Source organism: Chlamydotis macqueenii, chromosome 23 (assembly GCF_036417535.1).
Source record: "Chlamydotis macqueenii isolate bChlMac1 chromosome 23, bChlMac1.mat, whole genome shotgun sequence".
Classification (NCBI taxonomy): domain Eukaryota; kingdom Metazoa; phylum Chordata; class Aves; order Otidiformes; family Otididae; genus Chlamydotis; species Chlamydotis macqueenii.
In genome coordinates this window covers 2,822,000-2,848,484 of record NC_141578.1, presented here as the reverse complement: position 1 = coordinate 2,848,484, position 26,485 = coordinate 2,822,000, and the positions used below count along the sequence as shown (strand labels likewise).

The following is a 26,485-nucleotide window of genomic DNA, read 5'->3' as shown; positions in this document are numbered from 1 at the left end:
GTGTCTGCAGGCAGGGCAGGAGAATGGCTGAGGATGCCCTGTATCCCTATGTGTGCTGCTCTCTCAGGGTGAGAGGTTTCCTGGAAGGCAGCATCTCACCAGGTTCGGGATCCCGGAGAGCTTGCACCAGCTCTTGGGCAATCCCACAGCCTCCTTGTAGCATCCCTGCATTTAAGGGAAATGGTGCTGCTGGTGCAAAATAACCTGATAAGGAGCTTGCTGAGCAGAGGAGGTACAGCACGGACGCAGCGGGGCAGCCTGACCTGCCAGAACAGCCCTGTCCTGGGCTGCCCAGGGGAGCGAGGTATGCCAGAGGACCGCAGAGGGGAGAGAACGTCTCTGCATGTCAGACCAGCATCCTGTCTTTCTGTGCTCCCAGCTCTTTCTAAGGAAGCTGGTGGAGGCGGCAAGACAGTTACTAAGAAGGTTTTTGCCGCATGGGCACATGTCCAAACTGGTTGGCAACCCCCAAGATCTCAGGAGCTGCCGTACATTTTGGGGAGCCCCTCGTTTAACGTCGATCGTGCTAGTCAGGTCCTGAGGGGAGCAGGACTGTTTGGGGATCTGCTTCATTTGCTTTCACTAGTTGTTCCCTGAGATACCTGCTACTGTGAAAATGTCTTCTGGGGTTTATTTCTGCATTATTCCTTACCTGTGTGTGGCCCAGACAATGTCTGGTTTTCTCTGTGTTGCCCAACCCCTGTGTCCTGGCTCCAGCTAGGATGGAGTTAATTTTCACCTGAGCTGGGCGAGGAGCTGGAGCTGATGGCACCCTTGGCTGTGGGACACAGCTAGAATGGTTTAGTAATTACCCAACAGCTGGGACAGCTTCCCGAAATGAGCCCCAGGGCTCTTCCATCCCGTGGGATCATGCTCAGGGTATAAAGTGGGGATGTGGGAAGGGGCAGGTTTGGCTGCAGGTTTTGCTGCATGGGAGGGAGCAGAGCACCAGAATCCATGGTGAGCTATTGTACTGGAAATGAGGTGCTTAAGTATGTTCTGGTTTTGTTTTCCATCTCTGTTTTCTCTTCCTCTGCTGTTCTGTTAAATGGCTTTAATCCCAACCTGTGATTTTTGCCTCTCTTTCCCAATTCTCCTCCCCATCCTGCTGCTGGCTGGTGAGGGGGGAGTGAGCGAGCGACTGTGTGGTATTTTAGCTGCTGGGTGGGGCCAAACCATGACACCCTGGCTCTTTGCAAAGTGGAAGTGCTTCATGTGCAGGAAGAAAAAGGAGTGTAGTGTTATTGGTGGCAATGTCAGCACTGAGATCTGAGAAGCCAGAGAAGGAGAGGCAGGGACACTTGGCTGCCTTCAGATTGTGAAGGAAAACCTGAACATTGAAAAGGGGAGGGGGGAGGGAGCGTGGGGGACAGGAGAGCAGGTGAACTCCTTCTGTACTGGAGCAGCTTTAGGAGTTTGCAGCAGCAGGGCACAAGCACAAGCACAGGTGATGCGCTGTCAGCTTTTGAAGTGACGGGGGCCAGGGAGAACAATCCTGGGAGGCTGTTGGTGCTGATGCAGGTGTGTCTCGAAGCCTGGCATCCCGGCAGCAACACAGAGCTCTTGCCAAGTTCGCTGCCTCAAAATGGTGCTCTTATGGCGCTGGGATCCTGGGCAGCCACCTCTTGCTTCAGGAGCCTTACGAAATCTGCCTTCCTCCACCTTGACAGCAGCTTAGCAGAGCGGAAGGCTTGAGCAATTCCCTCATTGTGAGGATGCGGTGTGGGCTCTGGGTCTGGGGAGCAAAGCCAAGCCAGAACCATCACCCGGACGCCCACCTGCTCATCTCACCCCCGGCTGAGGCTCTGAGCACTGCTGCGCGATCGTGGTGAGGAAGAGTCTGGAGAAAAGATGTCAAAGCATTGCTCTTCCCGTGATGGGGGAGACGGGGATGCCAGAAGTAATTACAGTTTGTGCTGTGCTCTGAAACCTCCGGTTCCTCAAGCGTTGGCTCGCTGTGCTCCCAACCTGCGTGGGTGCGTTTCCTTCACATCTGAGGGAGAAATACATACACGTGCGCAAAGCCCTCCGAGGATGGGCGTGCAACTGGTTTAAGATTAAATACCAGATTAGCGCAATCCTTGGCAGGGGAGCAGACTCGCAGTGTTTGCTCGCTGCCTTCCTACCATGTGACTGTGCCAGAGCTTTAAATAAAACAGATTTGAAACCCTGCTACAAAGAGTTTTATGTGCCTAATGCCAAGCGGTGGTACCACTGCTCCAGAGCATGGTCCTGGGGAGAAACCCAGTCCGTAACTGGTACTGTAAACTGTGCCGGAGTGGGGAGCGGCGGGTCGGGAACACCGTCCCCTTTCATTCATTTCTTTTCCTGTTGCCGCAGAAAGATCGGTCGGAGGGGGCTGGTTTATGAGTGGTGTTGGCTCCAGGGAGCTGCTGGATCTGAACTGGGAGCTTGCTGGGGGAGAGGAAGGAGTGTTAATCCCACGTGAAGCTGTTTGTACAGCCTCTCCTCCTCTTGCCAGGTATTCACTGATTGCGGAGCGTAGCTGGCAGAAGTCTCGGCGCTGTTGTGAGCGCGGTTTATCAGGGTGGAGCCAGGCAAGCCGGGCTCTGCGCGTCTCGGTTCTCCCAGAAAACGCGTGGCGAGGTGCCGAGCTCTCCATGGCTTTGAGTGCTTGTGGTGGTGCTGCTTCTTGTAAACGTTGTGCTTCTGTTTGTATTAAAACGGTTTTCTGTTTTTCTGGGAAATTAGGTCCTGTCAAGATCCTTTGATAGTAGGTTCCCTCTGTAAGACTTTTCGCAGTGCTCTGGCTTTCATTTCTTCTCTTTGCTGTTCCATGCTGGTTGCTGTCCCCCTCCTTTTTTTTTTTTTTTTTTTTTTTCTCAGAGGTAGCTGCATTTCACAAATTCCACTTGACTATTGGGCGTACAGGATGTAATTTCTGTTCCTTTAAATACCCTCCCTAGGAATGCTTTCAAACGGGGGACCTGGGCACTGCATGGTCCCTCTGCGCAGCTGTCCCCGCGGGGCTGAGGCAGCGTGATGCCCACTGAGCTGCGATCGCATCCCTGGGCGGCGGGTCCAGGCTGGCTCCTGCATCTGCCTGCCACGCTGCAGCTGGAGAAATGAGTTTCCCTCAGTCCTCGTGTCACACTGACACTATATTTCCAGCCTTCTCACGTGCTGGAAAGAGAGCTTAGGTGGAAGATGAGGAGGAAAATTCCAGTATTTTCTGTTAAATGGAGAAGGAGACAAGGTATCCTGGCTCCTCCTGAGCACTGCAGGGAAGGTGAATCCTGGCTTTCCATGAGCTCTTGTCTGCATGGCAATCTCAGACAAGCTTGCAGCTGTAGGAGCTCTGTGTGGGCTGGGGAAAGAACAAAAGCTCTAATTAAAAAAAAAAAAAGGAAAAGGAGGAAAGAAAATAGCAATTAAGAAGCCAGCAGACCCTACGTACCCCACGCTGTGTGAATGTGTGGATAACAGCATTGCATTTCCAGCAGGACGGAGCTGCAGGTGTGCTGGGAATGTCGGTGGGACTTGCTCTCTCCTGCACCAGGGATCTTCTCCCATAGCGTGGATCCTCCTTCCCATCTAGCAATAAAGGAAAGGCAGGTGGTGACAGCCTCAGCCACAGGATAAGCACTCCTGGGAGAGAAAATAAGATGCTTTGTGTTACTGAGAATGATTTTGTGGCAGCTGGAAGCTGGCACCCCCTTTGCTGTCTCTCCCAGCCACCTGGGAACGCTGGCTGCCAGCTGTGGCTGTGTTTCTGGAGCATCTTTCATTCAGCAGCATCCATGAATGCTTTTGCGATTGTGCTCGTATATTCAGGAGCCTCTGTCACTTTTGGGGCGCGATGTGACAGCCAGGTGACGGGGAAGTGATGCTGGGAGAGGGCAGTGGAGGACAGCAGGTCTCCAAGGGGATTGTGAAGAGCAGGCAGGCTTCCCAGCAAGGTCCCTGCGCTGTGGCAGGGAGAGCCTTGGATGCAGCTCGGATTGCGTTAGTTTATTGTCAGACGGTAATCAGTGGAGTGTCATAACAGGCAGGAACCAGGCTGGCCTTTGCTGGTAATGTTCCTCTTCAGTAATTACTTGTGTTGATATTGCGGTAGCTGCGCGCTGTGCTAGGAGCCTGGTATACACATCGCATGATGCTTGTTGTGAAGGACGTGCCTGCTGTGTAGTAAAAGGAGGAAAGGTGAGAGTGAGTCACGGAAAAGGGGAGAGAACGGCTAAATCATGAGCTAATCGTAGCTGAGCTGCTGCCCCAGCAATCCCAGCACAGCTCTTTGCTCCCGAGCGTCATGGTCTCCCAGGTCGTGGTCCAGCACCATGAGACAGTGCTGCCGGTGGGATGCACACCGTGAACTCCTGAGCGACTGTAAATTAAGTCTCAATAACTTGATAGCTGTTGTGGCAAAACTGAGTATCAAAGGGAGCATCTTTCTCTCAAAGCCAAACGTAGTTGGGTTGGATTCCAGGGGGAAAAGTCGTGCAGTTTTTTCTGAGACTCATTCCCCCGCTGCCTGCTCTCCTGGTGCAAACCAGCGGTGATGGATGGGTTGGAGCAGGGGATCCGCTGGTCTACAGCGGTGGCGAGTCTGGATCGCTCATGCCCTGCAGACGACGCACGTACCATGGAAACGCTGACACGACCACCTTCGGAGCAGCTCTGCACGGCTCCCAGACAATGTGGGCACTGAGCTCCCACCCGTGACTGGGGTGTCTGGTGCACAAACTGGCTATTAGCAGTCTATTGTTGTTCCAGCCGAACACTGGACAGTTTTCTCAGGTTAGCCTCGGCTGAGGAATAAGTGCCTAGTGTTTCGGGGCCGCGGAATAATGACCGTCATTTTAATGCCTTCCTCGGAGCTGCCCTGATCTCACCAAGAGCTGGGAAGGGAAGAGCCAAGGGAGAACTGCTGACTGCACCGCGCCGGGCTGCGGACGCAGAAAGGCAAAATACACAAAGGCAGAACAAACCTCCTTTGTGTGCTCTTGTTACTGGGCTCATTGTCAGGAGTGGGGCAAATGGGAGTGGAAATGCGCATCTAGCGAAACGGCTTTCCTTCCCGCTCACCCGCGCATCAAGGACAGGTGATAAAGTCTCCAGAGGCTGGGCTTGCTGGAAGTTTTCCGTGGCGTTCACCCTTCCCAGGGTGTCTGTGTGAGTCTGAGGTCTGTACGTGGCTCACGTGGCTTGTGCTTTGCCTGCGTCCGTTCTCTCTTAGCAGCAAGTTAGCAAGAAGTAATTGCGGTGCTGGAATGAGGGATGGAAACCCTGCTCTGCTGGGCACTGTGCAGCCAAAAACCAGGCATCCTCCTGCCAGGGTCTCACAACCAAGGAAGATGCAGGCAAACTGGAAGGGAGGAAGGATGCGTCGTCATTCCTGATTTATAGCTGAGGAAACTGAGGCATGCTGAGAGGCTCAGGGTGGAAGCCAGTCTTGGGCATTTGTGACAGGATCATTTTTCCTCCCAAGCCTCCTCCGAAGTGCAGACGTGAGCAGGGGCGACAGCGATCTCTTGGCTGCGTTAATCACATTCCTGCTGCACTGCACTTGTTGTAATCATGGAAGCTGGTAGTACAGGCGGGGGAAAAAAGTTGCAGTATGAGGATGGACTGACTCCCTGGAGACCCAAAGCTCGCTTTTCAGTCGTGCCCAGCGTGGGTGCTGCCCTGGAATGATGGCCTTGCTGTTTGCTACAGGGCTCCTGTGGATTCATGTGAATTGATGGCGCTGCCGTCCCCGCAGGACCTTGACCTCCTGGCAGGGGCTTTGCTCCCCGGGGAGGAGGGAAATGTCAGGCCCACTGAGTAGCGGAGCTGAGCAGAGGGAGGAGAGCTGGCTGCGGAAAACTCAGCGTGGCCCTGGTGTGTGTTGGAGTCATCCTCAGCGTGCTGCTGTTTCCCTCTGAGCAGCCCCAGATCTCTCCCCGTGCACTTCCCGAGGGTCCAGCTCTGGCTCTGTTGAGGAAACTCGGAGCGGAGGAGGAACTGGGGTTGTGCTGAGCTCCTGTGTGCAGAGATGCGTGCCATGGAGGGGCCAAAAATCTCTCCCATCGCCTGTGCGCAGTGCGTGCTGCTTCTCCCCGCCCCTCTGCGCTGGAGCTGGGGAGGGAGCACAACATCGACCAAACTGGAGACCGGCCGGTGGAGAGGGCTGCCTGGCACCTGGGCTGCGCTGGGAGCTTTTGGCGGGTCCAACTTTGGTCTCCACGCCTTGCGATGCGAGGGGGGGCACGTATTCAGCTGGTGCCAGGGTTCATTGTGTGTTCGGCCGCGTGCGGCGTTGCGCGATAACTGTGTTTGCAGAGCAAATAAGGCTCTGCGGGCAGAATTCACCGTTTGTGATGCCTGCAGGAGTGAATCAATGCTACCTAATAGCTGGAAGCGTGAGCCGTAACTGCTGAATAGGACTGTTCATTTTGCCTTGTAAACACAACTGTTAATCTCTCTGGGGATTAAAAAAAAGCTTTTAAAAAAAAAAGCGTACTATTCCCTTGCAGCCTTTCCCCTGGGGAGATGGGGGCAGGAGTCTGCTAAAATGGTAAGGAAAAAAAAATGGAGCGGCACCATTTGTGAAAAGCAATGAAGCGGTTATGGCTTGAAAGCCTTGCGTCCCAGCCCCTGCAACGTGCTGATGGAGAACGGGGACACTTTCATACTCGGATGATGGCTTGCCTGCGCCGAAAATACCTGTCTGTTGAATTCCACAGCGGAGCGCCGGCGGGTTTTGCTGTACAAATGCAAGGGAGATGCATGTGGGTAGTCACAGCCCGCATGCCTGGGGGAATAGTTTGCTGAAAAATAGCGAGCAGGGTTGTTGCTAGCGCAGCGAATATGGCCTTGAATGCAGTGTTTAAAGAATCATTAACATCTTCTCTTGATCATGTGGTGAGCTTTCCTGACGGGATTCGGCTTTGGGCTCTTTGAAGTGTTTTAGCCAAGTCTTTCCTATCTGACTGTATTACAGTAAATGCAGATCACTCACTGCTGGCTCTGCTCCCTGTTTCTTGGCCAAATTCCAGCCTGAGGGATTTCATTTTTTGCCTGTTGATGCCTAAATTCTTTATTGCCAGTTTAGACTGCTGCTCCCCTTCGTGTCCTACCATGCACCATCATGTTTCTGCGTGTTGTTAACCAGCCGGCTTCTTCTGTCCCGGAGACGCCCGCGGTTTGGGGGTTGCTCTGATTCCCTTCGAGATCCTTCAGGCTGTAAAACAAGTGATGTCATTGCTTTGCCTAGCAAGCGGCGCTTTCTGAGAGAAAGTCAATAAATGCCTATGCTTCCTTTAGTACATGAAAGGTGGTGGAAAACAAGAGGCAGTTGCTAGCAGTTCTCCCTTTGAAATCTGTGCTGGGGGAGAGGGCTGGCTGCTGGGTTTAGCTGTGAAGGGAGGTGTTTTCTCTCAAAAGAAATGCAGCGGGAGGGTGGACGAAGCCCTTTGCAGCTCAGGGTGCTGTGTGTGGAGGGGTGCCCGCTGGGGACCCCGCACTGCCTGCCCCATGCCATCTGCCGCAGCCTTCTAGCACACGGTTTGCGGGATGTTCTGCTTGCAGGAGGGGAGCAAATCCCAGCTTTGGGGCACCTGGATCCAAATGGCCCCTCAGGATGGGACAACTTCCTCTCTGGTAGGAGTGGAGGGCTGGGAACAAAATTCCAGCTGACAAACACTTCAATGTGAACTCCATCACCAGATGCTGAGTAGGTCCAGGTCTAGCTGGAGGAAACAGCCACAATTGCAGAGCCATAAAGATAACGAGTGCAGTGCTTGTGCCTAGCAGGAGAGGCAGCTAGCGATGTCGGTGCTATTTTTACCCCCGCTCCACTTCCTTTCCAAGGAGGTTTATATTTAGCAGCCTGTAGCTGCTGGCATTCCAGTAGGTAGCAAGGGGGGGAAGGATTTGGACTTCAATTTGTGGAGCAGGAATTTTTGTCAGTGTTTGCTTTCTAAACCGCTTGCACAGTTTTGAGGGAGGGAGATGGAAAGACCCTTTCCCCTCATCCACCTCTTCATTCACCTGGAGATGGGCTATCTTTTGTATTCCTGGTATCTTTTATATTCCCTGCATCTTTCCTGGTCCTGGAGTTGGAGGCCATTCTGGAGGTGATGGGTTGGCTTGGTGGGGAACTGTCAGAGCAGGAATTGCTCAGCAGCTCTGTGACCTTCTGGTCCTGCGCTGTGGCTTTGCTCTCTTGACTGTCCCGTGCCGCTCCCTGCCAGAGTGGGACTTTGTCCCCAGCGTGGCAGGGTGACTGCTGTCCTTCGGGCATGGCAGCTGTGGGGTGGGTTGAGCGGCCCCAATCCCTCCCGGTCCCAGCCTGGGTGCCCTTTCCAAAAGGGAATGGTACTCAGAGTTGGGATCTGTCCTCCTTGCTCCCGCAAGTGAGTTGTCCAGGATTGGGATGCTCTTCTTTCATCTACTGGTAGGGATGCACAGCGTTGCTAAATCTCTCTTGAAACACAGAGCCTTCCTCTCCAAGCTGTGATTTAAGCATCTGGTGAGGGGCAATCTCCTGCAACTCTCTCTTCCTTGCCAGTGAAGACAGCCTGGTACTTTCAGGTGGATGTGAAGTCAGGCGATTGCAGCACTGGGTGCTGTGAGGGTGTCCTTGCACTTGCTGTGTTATGCACACGTGCAAGGGTGGCTCAGGATGCTACTGGAGCGCAGTTCGTCAGCGTAACCTTCACCAGAGATGTGTGGAAACCTACTTATGCCCTAATTTGAAAGACACTGATCTGAACATTGATGTTGAAAGACTGTTTTGAGTTTGAGCCTCTGTACCTGCTGGGAGCATTGTGAATTTTCTCTGAGCTCCTGTTTCCTGTTTGGGAGTAAAACAGAGCCGAGCACAGGAGCTCTGTAGCTTTTGCCGGTGCCACTTTAGCGGTGTCAGCATGCACAGCAGGAGCAAAACATTTCAGGTCACTTTAGTTCCTTGGGTGCCTGCAGCACCAGCGGCGTTTCCACACACCACCCAAGCCTCCGTTAAAACTTGCTTCGCTTGCAAGGTAGGAGCCAGATCAGAGCCACGGGCTGGGGATGTGGTCTCCAAAGCAAGTGTCAAGCGTTATCTTCCCTTCAGAAGGAACAGCACTGCTTGGAGACTTTATTCCTGCCCACGAGGAAAGCAGCAGCAGGGAGACTTTGTTAATGCAGCATTCGCCAGTGCCAGCATCTTTATTGGCAAGTGTGTTTCTGTGATGCTGAGAAAACATGGAAATGTTTGAAGCCTGAAGTGGATGTGTCTAGCAGCATCCCGCCTCTCTTTGCAACACCAAGCAGCCTCCAGCCTCCCTTCCCACCCCCAGCCAAATACCCCAGCCCTGATTCCAGGCACGCGAGATGCAAGCATCGTGTCCAGCCTTCGGCTTTAGCTTTTTGCAGCTTTGAAGGTGGGAGATGAGTGGGGATGGTTGAAGGGCGTGAGTCCCCAGGATTGAGGTGAACCCTAGGGATTTTCTAGGTGCCATGCCTCGCAGCAGAGCATGGCAGGCACGCAGACAGAGTGGTGATATTGCTGACGGATAATCTTTTAAGCTTTCAGATGCAGGCATGTCAACCCAAGTGTTCCGGTTGCCCTGGTGATGCGATGCCTTAGCTCCCGGATGCTGTGTCTGATCGCATCAGTCTGGAATGTGATCACCGTTTGTTTGGGCTGATAAGTCCTGGAGGGGGCTGGGAGGGAGTGGGAAGAGGGCTGCTCAGCTGCAGTGGGGACACCCAGGAGTGGGAGGGGGGGCCCACCCGGGAGGCCCACCCACCCTCTCCAGGAGTGCCGGAGAAGTTGTTGGATGTGTGTATCAGTATGGGAAAGAACTGCTCTATGTAGCTTGTGATGTCCGTTTGGTACGGAGGGATGGTTTTCCCCTTAAGATCCTCCCTTGGGCTGGTGGATGAGAGCAGCGTTAAAGCGTTAAAGAAGTCCAGTGCTGTTAAATGGAAATCCCCTGCCAGACAGGTTCGAGGGTTGGGACGATGAAGGCTGGTGGAGGAGCTGCCCTACACTCATCAGCTTGGGCAGGGGAGAGGGGCAGACCCAAACCTCCTCAGGCCTGGGGCTGAAGGGGCAGAGTTGTGGCTGGCTGGGGGTGAGACACTGATGCTTGCAGGTCCGGGGAGCAGGGAGCGTTGGCTGTTGATGGAGTCTGTGCTCGGCAGGAGGAATAACGCCCGAGTGCAGCAGGGCTGGTGCTACAGACCAAACCGTGCACAGAGAGCTCTTGCAGCCCGTGGCTGCTCAGACTCAGCGCGCTTCACCATGTGCCCCTTGAGCGTTTTCTTCCTTTAAGGGTTTTACTGCTTTAATCGGATCCCTGGCTAAGGCGATTCGAATGCCTATCCAGCCTGAGTCACTCCAGAGCTTGTGAGCAAGCTGTGGGCTGGAAGCATCTCCCCTTGCCATGCTCTGGGGGATCCCCCTGGCCGGCGCTGCCTCCGCTCAGCTTTTGCTGCTGGCTCAGGAAGCCTTTCTTGCAAGGACGAAGCAGAGACCAAGCTGCCTCCTTGTATGGGGAGGAGTGCAGTGTAGAATCTTTTCCGTCACTGTTTACTCTTTCTTGCTTTCCTTCTATTTCTACCCTGCTTTCCCTGTCCCAAGCATCCCTGGTGTTTCCAAGGATGCTGTAAGGCATGGCCTGTGTTGATGCTCGTGATTCGGTGTCCACAGCTGCGCCCTGGGCTTGTCTGGTAATGAGCTCAGAAAACCCCTCTGCACCTCTTAACCACGCTCAGCTCCTAAAGACACCAGGACCCCAATTCCCCCGGTCACCACTCTTTGGTGGCCCCTCTTTTGCTCTGACGCAGCAGCGGTGCCTGGGAGAAGAGGATTTTCCCGGGGACCCCTGCAGATCCCAGCATGGGAAATTCAGATCGGGGTGCTGCCAGCCCCAAAAGGAGCTGTGGGGCTGGGGGGCTGTCCCGTGCATCACCCACCCCTCTCAGCCTGCTCTCTCCCCTTCCCCACAGGGGTCTGCCATCCCTCGCAGCACAGGGTATAAAATGAACAAGATGAAAAATTTCAAACGGAGGTTTTCCCTCTCGGTTCCGCGGACGGAGACCATCGAGGAGTCGCTGACGGAGTTCACGGAGCAGTTCAATCAGCTCAACAACCGGAGGAATGAAGGTAAGGAGCCCCCCGGGACGGTGCTGGGGGGGGGAGCACCTGGGGTCAGCGCTGCCCGCGAGGGTCTCCGCTCCAGCCCCCTGGCCTTTCTCTGGGTGCGTTGGCATGCGGGAAGTTCCTGCCCCTGCGTCTGTGTTGCTTTCCCCATCTATCCAGCAGGATTAATAACACTGTGTCGTTAAATGTGATGTGAAGAGAGATTTATGCTTGCATAAGGAAAGCCTTATAGGAGGGAAAGGTATTTGCACAAAAGGGAGGGGAATGACACGTCTGTGGTTAAGGCAGAGAGTGGGAAAGCGTGGATTTCTCCTCCTGCCTGCCCAAAAATGACAGTGGTGTCTGAGCCCCATGCAGGGCTACGGGCTGGCCCTTCCAGAGCCTCCGTTCAGGGGAGAATCTAGTGTTCCATCCTTTGCTCCTGGACCCGCAGCCTTCTCAAGGTCCCAGGGAGGCTCAGGGTTAACACCTCTCTGACCTGGATGGGGCACAGCCCTTCTGCAAACGGGGCAGCCGCTCGCTGCAGGCTGGGGCAGGCTCCTGTCTCCGGCTCTGGGCACATCATGGGAGAGGCGATGCTGGGGGCAGAAACTGGGAGCGGATCAGGCCGAGGTGGCTGTGCACAGACAAGCAGGCAGAGCTGCTGACAGGCAGGCGGCTGGAAACCTTGATGAAGTTAGACTTGATTCATCCAGGGGTAAATCTGCTGCTGCGGGCGCGAGGCTGAAGCGCTCCCGGCAATCGCGTCCTGCGCTTGCTGCTGCCTCCTGCCAAAACAACTCGCTTTGCCGTGGGCCAGCCCGTTCCTGTGTCAGTGCCCTCAGCTCCACTCAGATCACGTTCAAGCTCTTTTTTTTTTTTTTTCCCCTCACCCTGCAGCCACAATTGCTAGAAACTTTTGCTGCAAGCAGGGGCTGAGGCCATGATGTAATTGCCTGGCACTCGCGTCTGCCCCGGCAGGAAGGGATGGTCGCTCTGCCAGCTAACCTGCTCGAAAGAGATGCGGTAACCTAATTTAGAGCTGACTTTCCTCACTCCTCCAGCTCCTGATGCTCTTCTTTATCCCTCCGGACAGCCAGGCTGCTCTGACAGCATCCCTTCACGGCCTCCTTCCCTGCTCCTGCACACACACCTCCCCTCACACCCTAGCAAGCAGCGAGGGCTATAATTAGACTTGAGCCCTTAATTAGATGTGCAGAAGCCGTGGGGATAAAACGGTGCAAGGCTAAGAAAGTCCCAGGCACTGACAGCTGCTGCTGCTGTTGCCTTCCTTGGGGGACCTCTGCTCTGGGATGTCTGAACCCGTGCTCGTTATCTCCGCCGTGCAAACCCAGGCTTTGTCGGAGAGGAGACTTCCTCGTTCTTCTGCTTTAATGAAGCCTTGGTCACGGTTCTTCCTTTGCCCTTGAATGGTAAACCAGTGCAAGCAGCATCTGCCTATCCCACCCTCTCCCTTGCTTTTGGTCTGGCTCCTGAGGTCACCGGGAAAGGATAAGAGCAAAGTCAGAGCAGACTGAGCCTGGGGCCAGGACCCGAGGGTGTTCCTGACCCCGTGGGTAGAGGCTGGACCAGTGTGATGTGGTATGGTTAGAAGATCCTCCTGCCTGGACCCGGGGATGCTGGGGGTCTGCCCATGCTGCCCTGGGGTACAGCTCCTTGCATGCCGCTGCAGTTTGCTCCCGGCGGTCGATGGCCTCCCTTCCTGCCTGGATGCCGCACGTCCTGGCCCCCAGCCACAGCTCTCCCTCCCTGGTGCCCTCAGCTCCCGATTTGCACCCGAGCCCTCTCCCACGCAGCACAGGCCAAACCCGCTGCCGTACCCAGCACCCCGAGCCTGCTTCCTCCTGCCTGAGATCTCTTGATTAAGTTTCCCTTGGGGATTGTAAACAACCCCGAGAAGTCACCTCCGCGGTGCCCTTAATCCCCGTCTCCTGCGGGCTGCGGCTGTTGTTTATGAGGAGCCCTCACAGTGGTGTTTGGCTGAAGCATCTCCTTGGCTGTTTCCTAAACCCCTCCTGGGTGGGGGCTCTGCCCCCAGCCCCGTGCCGGGAGGGCTTGGCGGGGGGAAGCTGGGGGCATCGGTACCAGGGGGCAGAGCTGGGGGACAAGCCCTGGCACCCTGGGCTGAGGCAACATGCGGGTATGGCGTGGGAGGGCGATGCTCTGGTGGTTTAGGGGGACAGGATCATTTTGGGGGTGCTGGAGGGGGTGAGAAGGGGGTTTATGTGCAAGTGGTTCTTGCAGGGTGTGGTGGTGAGGTTTGGGAGCTGCCCGGTCCAGAGAGGGCTCTGACTTTAGTTCTCTTTGAGGTGTTGGTCTCCTCCTTTTTACAGATGGAGGAATCGAGATGCAAAGAGGCAAAATGACTTTGCTACTGTCGTGCAGAAAACTGGTAGCAGAGCTGAGACTAGAGCCGCGGCAGTCACTCTTGTGCTGCTTCCCTTCCCCATGAAACAGGGAAAAGCTTTGCTTCAGACTTCACCTTCCTTGCCGGGGGTCTCTGAAGGTGCCCCTGTCTCTGTCAGCGTGGTGGGCAGGCTCGCCTGCCTCCTCTCTCTCCTGGTGAGCAGATGACCCATGACAGGTCAGGCACTGTGATCCCTTGCTCCAGAAAAGAGTGCTAATCACAGCAGAGATCAGCACGTAATTTTTTTTTTTTTCTTTCATCACCTCATTCAGCTCCTCAGGGAATTGTTTGTAGTTTGCTTGGGTTTTTTTTCCCCCTCCAGCATCAGAAATCACAGGTTATCAGCATTCACAGGTCATGGCAGGCTGCAAATCCTGCCCTTTGGTGGCTGTGAGTGCCTCCGCCTGTCCTTGGGGAGGAGGGTGATGCAGAGGCCAGGAGATCTTCCCATGAGATGCTCCAAGAGCATGTGCAGAGCTGCTCTGACTCTGGCAACGGGACAAGGCAGGGCCTTCTTGTGGGTGGGAACCTGCCTTGTTTGTTGGTGGTGCGGTGGAAAATCTGCCGCTGCATCCCCTCCATCCCGTAATCCTCATGACCTCACCCACAGAGGGTGATAAAATGAGGCCTGAGAGAAGCGGAGCTGACAAATGGAAAAGCAAACAGCTTTCCAGCCTGGGTACATCCCATCCCAGGCAACGTCACCTTGATGGAGTCTGGCAATGCGGAGAGGCAAAGGCGGTGCCTGTGGTCACAGCCCTGCTTGCTCACAGCTCCGCTGCCCCTGCATCCCTTCCCTGGGCAGCACAACCTTTCCTCACCCACGGCAGCTGCTCAGCTGTGGAAGAAAGCCCCTGGGTTATGGAGAGCCCAGGCTGGGCTCTGTGCGGGACCTGATCTCCTTGACAAAGGCCAGCACCATCTCCACATCCTTGGAGATGGGGAACCTTCTCCGTGGCTGCTCCAGCTGCACATTAAGGAGCTCTTTCCCCTCTTTGTCAGCTTTCCCAGTCACATGTTCTTCTCCATACTCCGGATTTTCAGAGGCATCAGGTTTTGGTGGCTCCTATTTCTCTTATCCTTTTTGATAAGAGCTGGTGGCATCCAGCAATACCTCATATCTACACCAAGGCTTTGCCCCAAAAGAGTTACTGTGCTGGTCTGTCCTCCGAGGCCAAATAAGGTCTCGGTGCTCCGGCTGCAAAGCCTGTGTAACTCCCAGTTTGCAAGGGCATAAATCAGAGCCAGATCTGGCCTTTGGAGGGCAAGGCCACAAAGACGTGATGGTGAGGGGGAGGAAGGAGGATGAATAATCGGAGATCTGCGTGCAGCCCTGCCTCGTGAGTGTGACAGAGCTTTGAGAGGAGAGTTGACACTTAGCAAAGTAATTAAAAGTTTTAAGTCAGGCAAGCAATGAAGGGTTCTGGCCCCTTTCCTTGGGAGATCAAAGCTTCTTTTGGCAGAGACAGTGTTTAAATATATTTATAAAAAAAAAAAAAGCTGGAGGCTTGTCAAAGGCAGCCTCCGCGTCTGCGGTCTCACTTTAATTTGCTTTCATATCCCATGCAGCCTCATTATTTGCAGAGTGTCGGGGCTCACCGTAATCCACGTGAAATGCCGAGCAGAATCAAACAGGCCCTCATGTTTGCACGCCCACGGCTTCACGTCTCCTCTCGCGAGGTCCTCCAAGCCCAGGGGCAACCCCAGCCCTGCGAGAGCATCTCTGGACTGGGCATCCCGGGTGCTGTGGGTACCTCGTGGTGATGCAGGAAAGACTGGGCTGGCACATCCCTCCTGCCCCTCCTGGCCCCAGGGTGGCCAAAACACCATTCCCCTCATCTCTTCGAGTCTTCTCTGTCTCTTTACCTGCTTTTCCCATCCTGGGGCAGTTTGCATCTTTTGTGTATCCTGTTCCCCTTTAAAGCGGATTAGTTGAGCTCTGTTCGGTCAAATTTTAAATGGCCTTTGTTGTTTTTTTTCAGATAATTTGCTTAGGAAGTGAGCAAGTGAAAAAGATTTGATTCAGTTTAATTGATCCACGTTAATTTCATCCTGGTGGTTAATTCAGGGTAAGCTTCCTGACTGTTCCTGCGCAGACAGATGGCCAGAAAGGGACAAGAGCCAGCATCCTGACTGGATATCCTGGGAGAAGGGGTGACCCTGTGCCGCCTCCTTGCCTGTCTGCCCAAATCTCCTGGCACTGTTTTGGATGCTTCCGAGCCCAGTGGTGGGGGCTGAACGCATCCCTTGGGTGCGGGCTATCTATTGAGGATGCCCTGCATCCCTCAGCCTGCAGGTCCCCTGCTCCCCCGCTGACCGTGGCATGAAACCACATCTTTTCGCAGGTCACTTGCCTGCCACCTCTCATCCGTCAGATGAGCAAGCTGCAGCCAGGTCCCAGCCCTGCTCACCGCCCCGTGAAAGCCAGCCCTCCCTCTCCCGGTCTTCGGCAATGAGATCATCGCTGGCTGCCGGAGCGCTGTGGGGTCGGCGCTGAGATCTGCGCTGGGTATCGCAGGGAATTGTCTCCGTGCAGCTTGGGGAAAGGGCTTGGCCCGGGGCAGGGCTCGGTGGCCCAGCCTGGGACATGGCAGGTCCTCCCTGGGGAGTTTCCCTGCTGCGATATTCCTCTGTGCTCTGGAGAAATCACCGCGGGGTGGTGGATGCACCTCCTCCATCCCAGCACACCCAGTTAGCCCTGCCTCTTCCATTCCAGTGCACCCAGTTAGCCCTGCATCCTCCATTCCAGTGCACCCAGTTATCCCTGCCTCCTTCCAAGCAGCCCCTTGGAAACAGCATCCCTGTGAGTCAGGGGAGTCCACTCCAGCGGGGTCCAGACGACCTGCGTTGAACTCCTCGGTGTTTTGCCGTGCCGCTGTCTGGGTCTACGCCTGCCAGAATATTCCTACCAACCAACTGTTAATTACAGAGTGAGGAGGCTTAAGTGCAGACCTCAAACTGGAGACCAGAGGGAGCTCAATGGCTTATTTTGTTCCGATTTCTTGCTCCTTTCAGGGTTTCTTGGGCTCAGTGAGGCTTCACACCTGGAATCCCAAGAGAAGAGTTATTTTTTCTGAGCTACTTTGGTTTTCAAGAGAGCTTTTGTGCTTCTGGGGGCTGTGTGTCTGGCTAAGTGCAGTGGGTTGGGGCAGGAAAGCCTGGAGTGTTTTGTTTTGCTCTAAGTGACTCTGCAGCTGTTAATCCCAAACCTCATCTGCTGAGAAATGGTCACATCCTTAGAGGAGAGGCCCCAATGTCTGTTGGTTTTGGTGGTTCCCCGGGCAGATTTAGGTAGGTGTAAGCTCCCTGGAGGCAGGGCTCGCTCTCTGTTTTGCTTTTGTCAGACCTAGCACAGAGGAATCCAGAGCCATGGTCAGGTGCCTACATGTTCCTAAAGTGCAAACCGTGCTTTGTCCAACGTGACGTTAGTGGAGATAAGGCTGGGACGTTAAGGTGAATGCTCACCCTGGCAAAACCCCGTGGTGCAGCCGCAGAGGGATGAGCTGCTGGGCAGGGCTGCCTGGGGCGCAGAGCACTGGACTGGGGCGTGGGAGATCTGGGTGGCCTTGGGGGTGAAGCAGATCCCCTCTCTGCATCCCCCTCCCCATCTGTCAGGGACCTTCATTGCGGGGGGGGCTGCAGAGCAGAGCTGTGGGGTGTGATGCACCAGCAGCCGGGAGCAAAACCGCAGGAATTCCCTCTGTCCCCAGGATGAAGAGAAGGAAGAAGATTGCTGTGGCTCCAGAGCATCTCTGCACCTCCCTGCCCTGCTCTCACTCCTTTCTCCAAAGCAAGGGCCTTGGCACTTCTGCTGCCACTCCAGCAGCTCGCTCTCCTTTCTCTTTGTCCCCAGACCTGGCTCAAGGGCACCTGCAGCTGGGACACCTGGGCAGGGACTTCCGAGCAGACACCAGCCCCATCTCCCCTTCCGAGGTGGAAGGCCAGTCCCCCGTGGCCGTGCGGTACCGCAGCAACAACCAGCGCCGCTTCTCCATGGAGGCAAGTACTGCTGCGGGCAGAGGGGACACGGCCAGTTGTGGTTGTCACCTGCCTGCTGCCTGGAAGAGCTGGTGTTTGATTCATGGGGACCTGGCAGGCTCAGACACCAGCCCTGACATCCTCTCAGGTTCACTCACTGTGACTCCTGTGGTACTTGGCAAAGTCCACTGCACATCCCCAAGCACAGGCACTTTCCCTTTTGCTTTGACTAAGGGTCCCACAGACGCTGAGCCTGTTGCTTCAGCATTAATACCAGCTCTGGTTAGAGAGCACTTCCCCTTGAATGTCTCTGTGCAGTCCTCTTTCCTCAGATGCCTTCATCACCTCTCTCCTGGCCCTCTCTGCAGGATGTCAGCAAGCGTCTCTCCCTGCCCATGGACATCCGCCTGCCCCCCGAGTTCCTGCAGAAGCTGCAGATGGAGAGCCCGGAGTACCCCAAGCCCCTCAGCAGGATGTCCCGACGGGCTTCCCTCGTAAGTCTCGCCGCACGGAGCCAGCGGCGCGGGGCACGGCATCTTGCTTCACACATACAAGTGTCAGCCAGCACATGCGTGTGCTGATTGCCACGTTGTCATGCCCCGCTGTGCAAGATCCCTTGTACCCATGCTGTGTCATGAAGGTACATGTGTCCCTGCCCATATGGATCCCTGCACGCTCCCAGCAGCACACGTCCTTCCTCCATGCACATCTGCATCTCTTCCCCGTGTCGCTCCCACACGCGCACATCCGCACACTGCTGTGCAAATCCCCACGCTTGCACACTCCTTTGCTCACCTGTGCATGTACCTGACTTTCCTCTTGGCCTGGCTCCTTCCACACTGGAGGAGGTGGAAAGCTTCCTGTGGTTTAGCAAGTGCCGGAGCCTCTGCTCGTTGAAATGCAAATGCTGATAAATAATGAATTAGCCTTTGCATTAATGTTGGCGTTTCAGTTTCTTTACTGCAGAGCATCAGCCTCTGTAGAAGCAAAAACACGGTGCCCTCTTTACAAATGCGTGTGCCGCTGCCCGGGAGCGCTCGGCGCTGTACGGATACGACAGCGAGGTCCCGGCGGGCATCCTCAGATCTGGCGTGCCTGTTCAGGGGAGGGAGGAGGGAAGGAGAGCTTGCACTACCTGCCTGCTCTGTCCGATCAATAAAACAGACACAGCCAGAGCACTGCGCCGTTAATGCTCACGGCCCCCTCCGTGAACGAGGCACCCTCCTGCAAAACTCAGTGTGGCTCTGAGGGGTGGACGGCACCTCGGATTGCAGCAGCCACCTCATTTCCCTGCTCTGTTCCAGGGTAAAGAGAGGGTTTGGGAAAGCCAAAACAGGGTAAAAACAACCCGCTATCTTCCCCTGGGATTTGCTGCTCCAAATCCAGCCTGCGTGAGCGAGAAAGCAGCTTCCCTGCTGCGTGGGGCAGCTTGGGAGAGGTCGGTGGTCTGGTCAGTGCCTGTGGCAAGGAAAAACCCTTCCCGTGGGGCAGATGTGGTGAGCGGGGCGGGGGGCTGCGAGAGCACCCCAGGCCTGGGGCTGCCAGCTCTCCAGGCAGAGCCCTGGGCACAGCTCAGGGGGCTCCTTCAGTGCCTCTCCCAGGGGCACAGCCCCTGTCCTTGCTGATTGATAGCTGTCCATCCCGCTCCAGCTGATTGACAGCTGTCCATCCTGCTCTGTCTGCTGATGGAGCATAAACCCTTGGCTCAGGGAGGGCAGCGCTGCTGGGCTGGGGGGGCTTTAGCTGGGCTGGGGTCAGAGCTGACTGCTGACCTGGGGCTGCACCGATGCAAACGTTTTGTGGGACAATGACACAGGTTCATTAGTCTTCAGGAGCAATGATTTGCCCAGGGTCCTGTTGTATTGGGAACCATCCCCTTCCCTGGCACGTGGATAATCCAAGCTAACTGAGGAGGTGGCTCTGTCCCCCCAGAAATGTGGAATTTCGGGGGGCTGTTAGGAGTGACACGGAAATCTTACGGTAGTTGGCCTTCTTTCACTGGGTTCGCCAGAGCAGGGCGCAGCGATATGTTACGGAGTGACTGTTCCAAACAGGAAAATGTCCCTTTCACGCTTGATTTGAACAGCACACAGAGAAATGAACGGAGTCGCAGTAAAGAGCAGGACGTAGGAGAGCGCTCAAGAAAAGAGCTGGGCGCGGGCAGCAGGATCTCACCAGGCTTCTCCCACAGAAAGGGCATCGGCTTTTTGCAAATTGCAGCTCCTGTGCGACTCGGCCGCTGCGGGTGTTGTGTCAGGGTAGGGGGGTGAGAGGAGGGAATCGCAGTGAGAAGGGGAAGACCCAGCTGCCCCGGGGTACGGGGTGCAGGCGCCATCCGTTTCCCTTCAGCAGCCAGTGGAGTGTGAAGGTTTTGTGGTTGATTGCTCTGCTTCTCCAGGAGAGTAATGGACTTCACATGCGTAGGTCAGCTGGGCTGCTGTGTGCCAGCTCCTGCCTTGACTGATCTGCCCCCAAAGCTGCTAGGGTCCAGCATCCTTGGTCTTCCTCCCAGGAGGTGAAGCCATCGCTGGACAAGATCTCTCCCAGTGATGTTTTCCTTTCTTTCTTGCAGTCAGATATCGGGTTCGGGAAGCTGGAAACTTACGTTAAACTGGACAAACTGGGAGAGGTGAGTAGACTACGAAACCTCTGTAAGGGTTTAAATTAAATTAGAAAGGTAGAATGAAGTGCAAAGGAAAGACTGTAGCCAAATTTCTTCAATATCTAGCAATTTTTAGACCAAAACTTTCTGTGGACTTCAGGCTTGGCCCTGTAGTTTCAAAGCATCCTTCCTGCAGCCATTATGGAGCATCAGTGTTGTGCTACCCTGACAAATGGTCTGCATGGCTTGGATTTTCTCTCTTTCCCCCCACCCAGGGCACCTATGCCACTGTCTTCAAGGGACGCAGCAAGCTGACGGAAAACCTGGTTGCCCTGAAGGAAATCCGCCTGGAGCACGAGGAAGGAGCACCTTGCACGGCCATACGGGAAGGTGAGAGCAGGCGGGGCTTTTCTCCATCGCAGTCCCCTGTGAGCAGTGCCGGGTCACGGATAGATTTGGGATGGGCGGTGCTTGCGGGTGGGTGTTTATACCCCCAGTCCCACCAGCGTGCCGCTGCGCGGTGCCCGTGTCCTGCTGCCCCAACCGGCCGTCTCCTCTCCTTGTAGTGTCGCTGCTGAAAAACCTGAAGCACGCCAACATCGTGACCCTGCACGACATCATCCACACAGAGCGCTCCCTCACCCTCGTCTTTGAGTACCTGGTGGGTTTGGAGGGGGGGAGCTTTCTGTGGGAACTGGGGAGCGGCTGCCTTTCTGCGTGTGGAGGAAGGAGAGGCTGACCTCTGCTTCCCATTGCAGGACAACGACCTCAAACAGTACCTCGAAAACTGCGGGAACCTGATGAGCGTGCACAACGTGAAGGTAAGACAGTGCCGCCTGTATCCCTGCCTCTCCCTGCATGTGGGATGCTCGCCCGGAATGCAGTCCAGCGTGTTGCAGGGCTGGGTGAGGCTGGACACCCCTTCTCTCTTCAGCTGAGCTTTCTTACCCTTCTCTGGCCTTTTTCAGCCTGCTCTGATACTCCACCAGCTTTTCCTCCAGTCACTGCCACCCTAAATAAAATTACTCTGCACAGAGACTTTGGTCCTCCCCTTTTCTGGATTGCTGGTGATGGGCCCAAATGCTTGTCTACAGTGCGTCCAGCTTTGAGGGGACTTTCCTGGCCATAAGTTTGAGGCAGACTCACTTCTGGTGCCCGTGTTGCCATGCTAAATGCAAACCCCTTCACCTCCCCACAGATCTTCATGTTCCAGCTGCTGCGCGGTCTGGCTTACTGTCACGGGAGAAAGATCCTGCACCGAGACCTCAAACCCCAGAACCTCCTCATCAACGAGAGAGGAGAGCTCAAGCTGGCTGACTTCGGTAGGTTGGACCTCTTTGGGAAAGATGCAGCTTTGCAAGGAGGTGCAGCTCCTTGATGCCCATCCCCTTCATCCTTAGGACTAGCCAGAGCCAAATCGGTCCCCACGAAAACATATTCCAATGAGGTGGTCACGCTGTGGTACCGGCCCCCTGATGTCCTGCTGGGATCTACCGAATATTCCACACCCATTGACATGTGGTGAGTCACAGCTCTAAACTTGAGCTTCCTGGGCTCTCTGACATGGTGGGTCGGGCATTTCCACCCATCTGCCAGTGCAGCGCCATCCGTGCCCACAGCGCCGGTTACGCCGGAGGGTGGTGGGCTCGCCCAGCGATTTCCGTGTCCCCTGGGGCTCAGGGTCTCTGGAGCATGCTCTCCACCTCAGGGGTGAACGATGACACATAGCAGAGAAGGAACACAGCTCCTGGAGCTGATTTCCCTGTCCAGGAACCTCAGCCCTGGCCGAGGGGTGGTGGGGTGCCCACGGGGCTTCTCCCCGAGTGATCCCAGGGCTTCTGCTGCTCCAGGGGCGTTGGGTGCATCCACTACGAGATGGTCACCGGCCGGCCCATGTTCCCCGGCTCCACGGTGAAGGAAGAGCTGCATTTGATCTTCAGGCTGCTGGGTGAGTCTTCTGCTGTCTCCCAAATCCCCACGCGAGGGCAGTGGCTGACCACGGGAGCGGTGGCGAGGCGCAGCCTCGGGAGTCTGGATGGAGCCCGGGGCCGTGGGCGGGGGCTGCCCACAGCCCCCTCTCCGGGCTCGCAGAGGGGTGAGGGCGAGGGGCTCCTCTCCCACTGCCCCGTGGGATGCGCGGGCGCGATGCTGGGGGCTCGCGTGGGTCAGGCTGTTCTCTCTGCACCAAATGTTCCCCATCCCTGGAAACATTCCAGGCCAGGTTGGCCGGGGCTCTGAGCAACCTGATCTGGTTGGAGATGTCCCTGCTCCTGGCAGGGGGGTTGGACTGGGTGGGCTTTGAAAGTCCCTTCCAACCCAAACCATTCCGTGATTCTATGATTCTAAATGAGTGTGACAGGCTTCCCTCTTTTCCCCTCCCAGGAACCCCAACAGAAGACATCTGGCCTGGAATAACATCCAACGAGGAGTTTAAGGCGTACAATTTCACGCAGTACCGAGCTCAGCCGTTGATAAATCACGCCCCGAGGTACCTCCTTGAGCAGGGACATGTGAGGCACGGGGGGCTTGCGCTGGTTGTGAACGGGAGCCTGGGGAGACCAGTTCTGAATGCATCCATGTGCTGGATGTCCCAGCTGGCGCTTCTCCCTTGTGTTGATAATTGCAATGTCGCCTGGGTGCAATAATGCTTCATTTTTTATTTTTATTTTTTTTTAATTTCTTTTTTTATTTCCTCCTTCTCTCAGGCTGGACTCCGAAGGCATCGACTTGCTGATGAACCTCCTCCTGGTGAGTCTAAAGCAGTTCTGGCTGGATGGTGAAGGGATTTCCCAAAGTGAAGGTGCTCTGGGTGCCCTCACGCTGATTGAGGAGCGGTGGCTGCAGAATAAACCATGGACCTACAGCTATGGCTTTGTAGATGCTATCCCAAACCGCCTCCCAGTAAGGCTGGTGAAACATCCTTTACCCTGTGTCATCTCACAAGCGGGAGGACACAAACCTGATGATCCACGTCCTGTGGTCACGCAGCGCGTGCCGTCCCTTGTGCACACGCAAACGGCACTGGTAGTTGCTTGCACACCCCCGTCGCGTGCGCGGTGTTTGGACATGCTGTCACCCATGCAGCGTGTGAAATTGCTTGGGCACTTACACGTGCACGGGTGCCCCGCACAGGGCCTCTATGCCGTCTCGCGCGTGCGGACTGTGTGTAATTCCCTTTCTCTGGGGCTCTGTGCAGTACGAAGCCAAAAGCCGGATTTCGGCGGAGGCAGCCCTGCGGCACGCTTACTTCAAGAGCCTGGGTGAGCGGGTGCATCTCCTGCCTGACAGTAAGTGTGCGCTGTCCTCTTGCCTGGCGGACGCGGAGCAAAGAGCTGCCGCGCAGCCCGAGGGCGGTGTGTTTGCAGCCAGGTCTCTTCGGATGCCTCTTGTCTTTGCTCGATCAGAGGTGCTCCTGCAGCAGGGTGGGGTGGAGGTTTGGCGGTTGTGAGAGTAAGAAATAATTTGGGTAGGGCAATGTAGAGTAGGAGTGCAAGAGAGAAGCTCTGATGGGGTGCGGTGCTGCGCTTGGGTGCTGCTGGCTCAGCCAGTGGGACTGACCCCTCTCTCTCTGCCCCCTCTGCCTAGATGTCTCCATCTTCTCCCTGAAGGAGATCCAGCTCCAAAAGGACCCTGGCTACCGAGGCTCAGCCTTTCAGCAGTCAGGTAGGACAGGGGAAAATCATGCTGACCTCTCCCAATGGTGCTGTGACTGAGCCAGCACTGGGGTTACTCCCAGTGGGTCCCACATAGGAAAAAGCCAAACCTGATCCCTGCTTTAGTCCACAAATTATTACCCATGGGGCATCCGTGTCGCCTACTGTGGTACCAAGTCACATCTGGGCACCCTAAGCTGCAGGTCCCTCCTCTATGAATGCAGTGGGCTTGTAACCTAACACGGAGCGGGGCTCGGCTCCGCTGTGGCGTGCCGCTCGCCATCCCACCTCTCTGACCCATCTCTCTCTTTCTCTTCCTCAGCCCGAGGGAAGAACAGGAGGCAGAGTATATTTTAAACCTGGATCTCGTGTTCCCCCTGTCACCATGGAGATGGAGGCACTGAGGAAGGAGGCGGCAGCACGCTCCCACCTGACCCACTGCAGATTTACTGACTTGAGCAGGACGATGCCGAAGCGCCCTCGGCTGCAGGCTCTCCCTTGCCCGTCCCCACAACCACAGCCCCTAGCAGCTGCCGCTGATGGACCTGTGGCCTTTCCCCCCCCCCCCCCTCTTATTTTCACGTTGCCCCCCGTCAGACGTGAGCTGCCGCCCTCTGTGCCGGTGCTGTAGTAAGGAGCTGCCCCGGGCATGGCCCGGAGCGCGGGATCGTGTGCTGCCCCGGGGAACCGGGCACGGGGAGGTTTTGTGAGCAGAGGGTGGTTTCTCCAGAGCTGGGCTGTGGGTCGTAGCGTTCGGCCCAGGGAGGCGTTTCTGAAAAACACACCTTTGCTCAGACAACCTGCTCTGCACCCCCTGTTTCTCGGGGGGACGCTTTGCAGCCACGTGATGAGTCAGGGGCATGACCCACCCTGGCACTGGAGAGACTGCACCTGGAGCACGGGACTGCGGGCAGCCCTCCCTTCTTTGCCCTTGCCGCTGCCTGCATAACCCCTTTTTCTCTCCCCATTTTTGGCACCTGATTCCTGACCAGGATGGAGCAGCTGGGAGGAGGGGGTTTCCCATTGCTTCCCCCAGCATCTCGCCCTCCTTGCCGCCATTGTGTTTCCAAATTCGATCAGCTGGCTGCTCCCCAGGGATGTCCTGAGTGGAGAGCAAGGGTTGGCTTAGCCCACCCAGGGTGCAGGTACCTACTGGTAGAGCCGTGCAGAAGCGCGGGGCCAAAGGAGCATCGTCAGCTCCGTGCTGCGTCCCGCTCGGCCAGCCTTTCCCAGGCACTGATGGAGCGGCCCCTTGCCCGTCACCCACCCTCTCTGCCATCATCACCAGGGGCAGGATGTGGTTCAGGATGCTCCATCTCAGGAGCGCTGAGCCCCGCGGGACGTGGCAGAGCCCGAGCCGCGCAGCTCTCCGTACCAAAGTGTTGCACACACCCACCTCAGTGCGTTTCTACCCGGAGGAAGGGGGAGAGGTGCCAAACCTCCCACAGCTCAGCTGGGGGGACCAGAAATAGACCTGGAGAGAAGCAAATCATCCCTCAAACCTTGTCGCCTGGTCTCTACATTTGTAGCCAACGCCAGATCGTACCGGCCCCGGCTCAGATCGATGCCGTGGGACCAAGGTGCGTGCTTAGATCTGAGCGTGCTTTGCTGGCTGAGGACTGCTTCTGGTGTGTTTTCCTCTCCGTGCACTTCAGGAACGTGCCAAATCCATCCCGAGCAAAGAGGCCCTGCTGCACCTCTGCCCCACAGCCTGCAAACAGCCTGAAATGTCTTCAAGCGTGCGAGCATTGCAGGACATCTCTACTGTATGATATTCGCATCCTTTTCTTGGCTGTCCCGGATGACTAGTCCTCTCACCCACCGGTCCTCCAGCCCGTGGATGCGGCAAGGAGACTCTGGGTGCTGGGACTGTCCACTGGCACTGGGACTGGCAGGACATGCTGGTGTCTTAACCCGTGCTCCCAGCGTGGGAGACGTTGCTCAGGGGACGGTAACTCTCCACACCGCTGTTTCCCCATCGAGCTGGGAGCGCGGGCTCTGTTTTCTGCTTTGCTGTGCAGCGTTTCTTCTGGCATCCTCAGAAAATGCAAAGCATGAGGATAAATGTGGAGACTCTGGAGCTCCCCAAAGCTTCTGGGGCGGCTGCTCCCTGCACCAGTGCTCGACGCGATGCGCTCTCTGAGATTCCCCCATCAGACCGGGGCCGTTAATTCGGGTTTGTCCTAGACAAGCATCCAGACGTCTGCATTGTTTGAGGTTTGCCCATCCCTGCTCCGTTCCCTCCTCGGTATGTCCAGCGTACAGCAGGCTGAATAGTTCATTAATTGTTTCCATTTGATAGGGAAGAGCATGAATAGCCATCAGCCACCAGTGACGCATTTCGCCCTGATCTCAGGGTGTTTTGCCTACTTTTTCAGCCGGCTCCTGCTGCCGTGGGGCTTTTCAGTAGGGAGCTTCGCAAAGGGAGACGTGGGCTGGAGGAAGCCTCAACTCTCACGCTGTCACCTTTTCTTTCGCAAAGGCATTTTGTACAGGCATTTCCCTGGCATGGCAGGGATCTGTGGTGCTGACTTACACTTCCCAGGGCAGCCAGCTCCCGTTGGGAATTAGCAGCTGGGCAGGCAGGCCGGCTCACGGACGCAGCGTGCCCCTGCAGCAGCGCCTTCGGGTACATGGGGTGGAGAGTGCTGCTGTGCCCGGGGGAGCAGAGCCCTCCCTGCGGTCTGCGAGCACTGGTGGGACCAGGAACCCCCTCCACCCGCTCTTGGGAAGCCCCTTCAGGATGTGTT

General features: G+C 56.0%; 1 protein-coding gene across 1 annotated transcript in view; it reads left to right on the top strand.

Annotated features, from left to right (window-relative positions):
• Positions 1 to 25,227, top strand: part of CDK18 (cyclin dependent kinase 18) — a 34,282-nt gene extending 9,055 nt beyond the window's left edge. The window contains exons 2-16 of the mRNA XM_086765731.1: positions 10,942 to 11,098; positions 17,356 to 17,501; positions 17,849 to 17,974; positions 20,053 to 20,109; positions 20,358 to 20,472; positions 20,649 to 20,743; positions 20,841 to 20,903; positions 21,281 to 21,404; positions 21,483 to 21,603; positions 21,933 to 22,030; positions 22,465 to 22,570; positions 22,788 to 22,830; positions 23,279 to 23,369; positions 23,668 to 23,745; positions 24,058 to 25,227. Coding sequence (XP_086621857.1) covers positions 10,975 to 11,098; positions 17,356 to 17,501; positions 17,849 to 17,974; positions 20,053 to 20,109; positions 20,358 to 20,472; positions 20,649 to 20,743; positions 20,841 to 20,903; positions 21,281 to 21,404; positions 21,483 to 21,603; positions 21,933 to 22,030; positions 22,465 to 22,570; positions 22,788 to 22,830; positions 23,279 to 23,369; positions 23,668 to 23,745; positions 24,058 to 24,092 — 1,422 coding nt within the window. The 5' untranslated portion in view covers positions 10,942 to 10,974 and the 3' untranslated portion in view covers positions 24,093 to 25,227. The remainder of the gene's footprint in view (positions 1 to 10,941; positions 11,099 to 17,355; positions 17,502 to 17,848; positions 17,975 to 20,052; positions 20,110 to 20,357; positions 20,473 to 20,648; positions 20,744 to 20,840; positions 20,904 to 21,280; positions 21,405 to 21,482; positions 21,604 to 21,932; positions 22,031 to 22,464; positions 22,571 to 22,787; positions 22,831 to 23,278; positions 23,370 to 23,667; positions 23,746 to 24,057) is intronic.
• Positions 25,228 to 26,485: the final 1,258 nt, after the last annotated feature.